This window comes from Haplochromis burtoni, unplaced genomic scaffold (genome assembly GCF_018398535.1).
Source record: "Haplochromis burtoni strain Fernald_Lab_line unplaced genomic scaffold, NCSU_Asbu1 Contig_475, whole genome shotgun sequence".
Classification (NCBI taxonomy): domain Eukaryota; kingdom Metazoa; phylum Chordata; class Actinopteri; order Cichliformes; family Cichlidae; genus Haplochromis; species Haplochromis burtoni.
In genome coordinates, this window is record NW_024582836.1 from 98,986 (window position 1) to 102,425 (window position 3,440).

At 38.9% G+C, this 3,440-nt stretch overlaps 1 protein-coding gene across 1 annotated transcript in view; it reads right to left on the minus strand.

Moving 5' to 3' along the window:
• Positions 1 to 363: 363 nt before the first annotated feature.
• Positions 364 to 3,440, minus strand: part of LOC102308559 (microfibril-associated glycoprotein 4) — a 3,162-nt gene continuing 85 nt past the window's right edge. Inside the window, exons 2-5 of the mRNA XM_005946133.2 lie at positions 2,028 to 2,225; positions 1,598 to 1,694; positions 1,257 to 1,424; positions 364 to 782 (exon numbers count right to left, since the gene is read on the minus strand). Coding sequence (XP_005946195.1) covers positions 511 to 782; positions 1,257 to 1,424; positions 1,598 to 1,694; positions 2,028 to 2,225 — 735 coding nt within the window. The 3' untranslated portion in view covers positions 364 to 510. The remainder of the gene's footprint in view (positions 783 to 1,256; positions 1,425 to 1,597; positions 1,695 to 2,027; positions 2,226 to 3,440) is intronic.

Genomic DNA, 3,440 nt, shown 5'->3' on the forward strand with positions numbered 1-3,440 from the left:
GGAGCAGCAGGTAAGCGCATAGTCCCTCCTGCTAGCCCTCAATGACTAAGTGTATTTAAAATTGGGTTTCTAATAGGAGCTGAATGGCACCTCCTTCTCCTCCTCCTACTAACTGCAATTTTTAAACTTAGTCTACTCTATCTTAGAGGATAGAGAGAAAGCACCAGTCCTGTAGCGCTAGTATCGATCAGATGCCATTACCAGCGTTAGTATCAATACTATTGATATTTGGGTCGATATGTTATTAAATAACATAATATTGTAATAAGAAATTTCAAAAGTAGATGTATGCAGATTTAAACTATTATTACAGTTTGTATTTTTGAAACAAGGCACTAAACTTAAAAAAAAGGAAATAAATGGGTGTTTTAACTGTTTCTTTATTGCTTGTAAATTAATTTCAGCAAGAACAACTTGGGTGTTAGAGATGGTGTCCCCACACATCCCAGCTCTTCTCGTGCAATGGAGGGTGGGTACTATCATAATCTTGTTTATCTTTAGAAAATCAGGTTAATTTCTGCATGAACACTTAGGTCTTAATCGAATTTTCATGGCAATGGTCTTGAGGGAGTAGTTCCAGCCCTTCCATGTATGCCAAATCACGTGGACGTTATCATACCCAATGGCACCATGAGGCGCATACATGCCGTTTGGGTTAGTGATGTGACACTGATTGTACCAGAACCCACCCAAATAATGCTGAGCGCAGTTTTTATCCCACAGATCCTGATCTTTGTCATACGTGGTGAACTTCATGGAGTTGTGTTCAGATAAACTGTCCCCTAGAAGAAGAAAACAGGGAAAATGTGAGTGCAGTCAAGACTAAGAAGGTTCTATGGTCTTTTTTACTTTTCTCACATGGGTTTGTATTTGTTATTTGGCTTTTTGTGTTTGACAGAAGTAGTTAATTTACTTGGAGATAATATGTAGAGGAAAATAGTTTGGAACTTTTCCTCAGCCTTTATTTTCAGCAGTTAATTCCTAATTATTATCTTAACAATTGTCTCTTTAGCTGTTTTTCCTTTCAAAGGAAGAGAATGACTCTGTACAGACCAAATACTGCACTTTGCAAACCATTAAGATAAAAAAACAAAAACATTATTCAAATTAATAAGCTACACTGGCATATCTCTTTAATAGGATTTTTCCACTTAAACAAAATTTTAAAAATCAGTATGTTCTTTCATTATTATAATTTTATTTTTGGCCAGGTTTAAAAATGATCCACAGTCTCTTGTGCTCGACACACTCCTCACCTGCTGCACCGCCAGTGAAGCTGCCCAGGTGAAGCTGATACCCAACAGTCTCAGACTCAATTGAGAAGGAGGAGTACTGTGCGGACCTCCTTTCTCCGTTCCAGTCCTCCATGTCGACCCGCAGCTCGTTCTCCTTCCTCATAGTCAGCAGGAAGATGTTTTCCAGACCTGGAAAGACACACACACACAGCTCTGTTTCACTTTGCATCGTGCACCAGCATCCTCCTATTTCTGACACTGTTTCTTTCCCAGGCTCCATCATTTCATCTCGCCACACCAAGTTTAGATTAAAAGCAGCACAAGCACCTTGTATTTAATGCACTTCTCCTTCCTGCACTCACCCAGCCAATATTCTCCAGCCACATTCCCAAACCCTGTCTTATAGTGCCTCCAGGGCCTGAAGAAGCTTTCTGTCCCATCAATCCTTCTCTGAAATACCTGAGAGGGAGAATACGAAACAAACTGAGACCTTTAATGTTTACTAACATTAAATGCTATATATTTATCTAACATTATTAGTTGGTCACATCTGCATTCTCCACTGATGCCAAAAACATATATCATAATTAAAGATGTAATTTTTCATTTTTGCCCAGGTGCCACCACTCCAGAGGGTTTCGTGAAATTCAGCTTGGTATTTTTGTGCTGACAAACAGACATGTTTGTCAGCACAAAAATACATGTTTTATTCTGCAGCACGGTGACACCCCCCCACCCCCCAAAAAACTTTGACATTTATTTGAAAATATGATGATAGGATTTGATACTGACAGTCCATCTCCCTCCATCAGTGTCCATGTCGCAGTAGACATGCAGGGGAGTAGTGGGACCTCCTGGGTAGATTTTGTAGACTCCACTGGAGCTTGTCTTGTCATTGCGATATATGTCATCACAGTCAATAGGAAGGTAAAACTGGGAGCTAGAGTGGACTGAGGCCACAAGAACGAGCAGAGCTACGAGGAATGTCTCCTAGAGGAGAGGAAAGAGATTATAGCACCTCCAGTATCTACACTGGTTTCCTGTACCCTAGAAAAATATTTGTCTTATTTATGATGGAAAATCATGCAGATATTTTGTTCTTTTGGTCGCCTCTTAAAAATACTTCAATATAACAAAATTTATTTATAGAACATAATCTTTGTTTTCAGTTCACAATGTCTCTGATACAGAAGTGGACGTAACAAAGTACAATTACTTTGTAACAAAGTATAATTACTTTGTTACTGTACTTAAGTAGAATTTTCAGGTATCTGTACTTTATAATTACATTTTCAAAGCAGGCTCCTTACCTGTAGTTCACATGTATTATTTATAACGTTTACTCTCAGAGGTTAAAGTGGGCTGGAACGGGTGTAAGTTGTGATCGCAGTATTTCAGTGTAGAGCTAGCGCTACTGAAGAGGAGCGAGCAGTAACACTTTTTAAGTGTCAGGTAATTTCAAATGTTTCTATGAGCTCAACAAAGATCAGCAAACTGTTAGCGTGTGCTGTTTGCTGCACAGTGTGTTGTTAGCTAAAGAATAGCTAATAGAATTGTCCTTCAAAGAGTTACTTTTTGCTGTCTTACTTTGAGTATATTTCAGAGTCTGTACTTTTTCACTTGTACCTGAGAAAAGAAGATCCTTCAGTACTTACCAGCTTTTACTGGTATATTTTTTTAACACATGTACCTGTACTTCTACTTGAGTAAGCAATGTGTGTAATTTTGCCACCTCTGCTATGATACCACCAGTATCCAGCAGTGATGACATTTGGGGTTTCCCTACAGGATGACTCTGATGTTTGCCATAAAGTTTTGCAATTATTAATGTGTAACTTCTCTGGAGAACAGGGTGTTACACGGGCTCAGTGAAGCAAAATCTGTTTTATTCCCCCACATTTGTTCTGTGCATGCGTCACAGAGAGTGAGGTCACAGGTCAGGCGTCTGTAAACTGATGACACGTTGTCAGCGGAACTGGGAGTGCCTGCTAATGGTTAACTAAAAATATCAGGTAACAGGATAAAGTCAACAGTAGAAAGAGATTACAGGCAGCACACGTAGGTTGTCTGTTAGGATGAGGTAGTCTGGCATTTTTGTTGATGTCTGCAGCCTTCAACCCCAATATTGAAGTATATATGGTATATTCTGTCAGATGCAGAATATACCATATCATCATATCATTTTAAATTTAACATTTTTTTTTT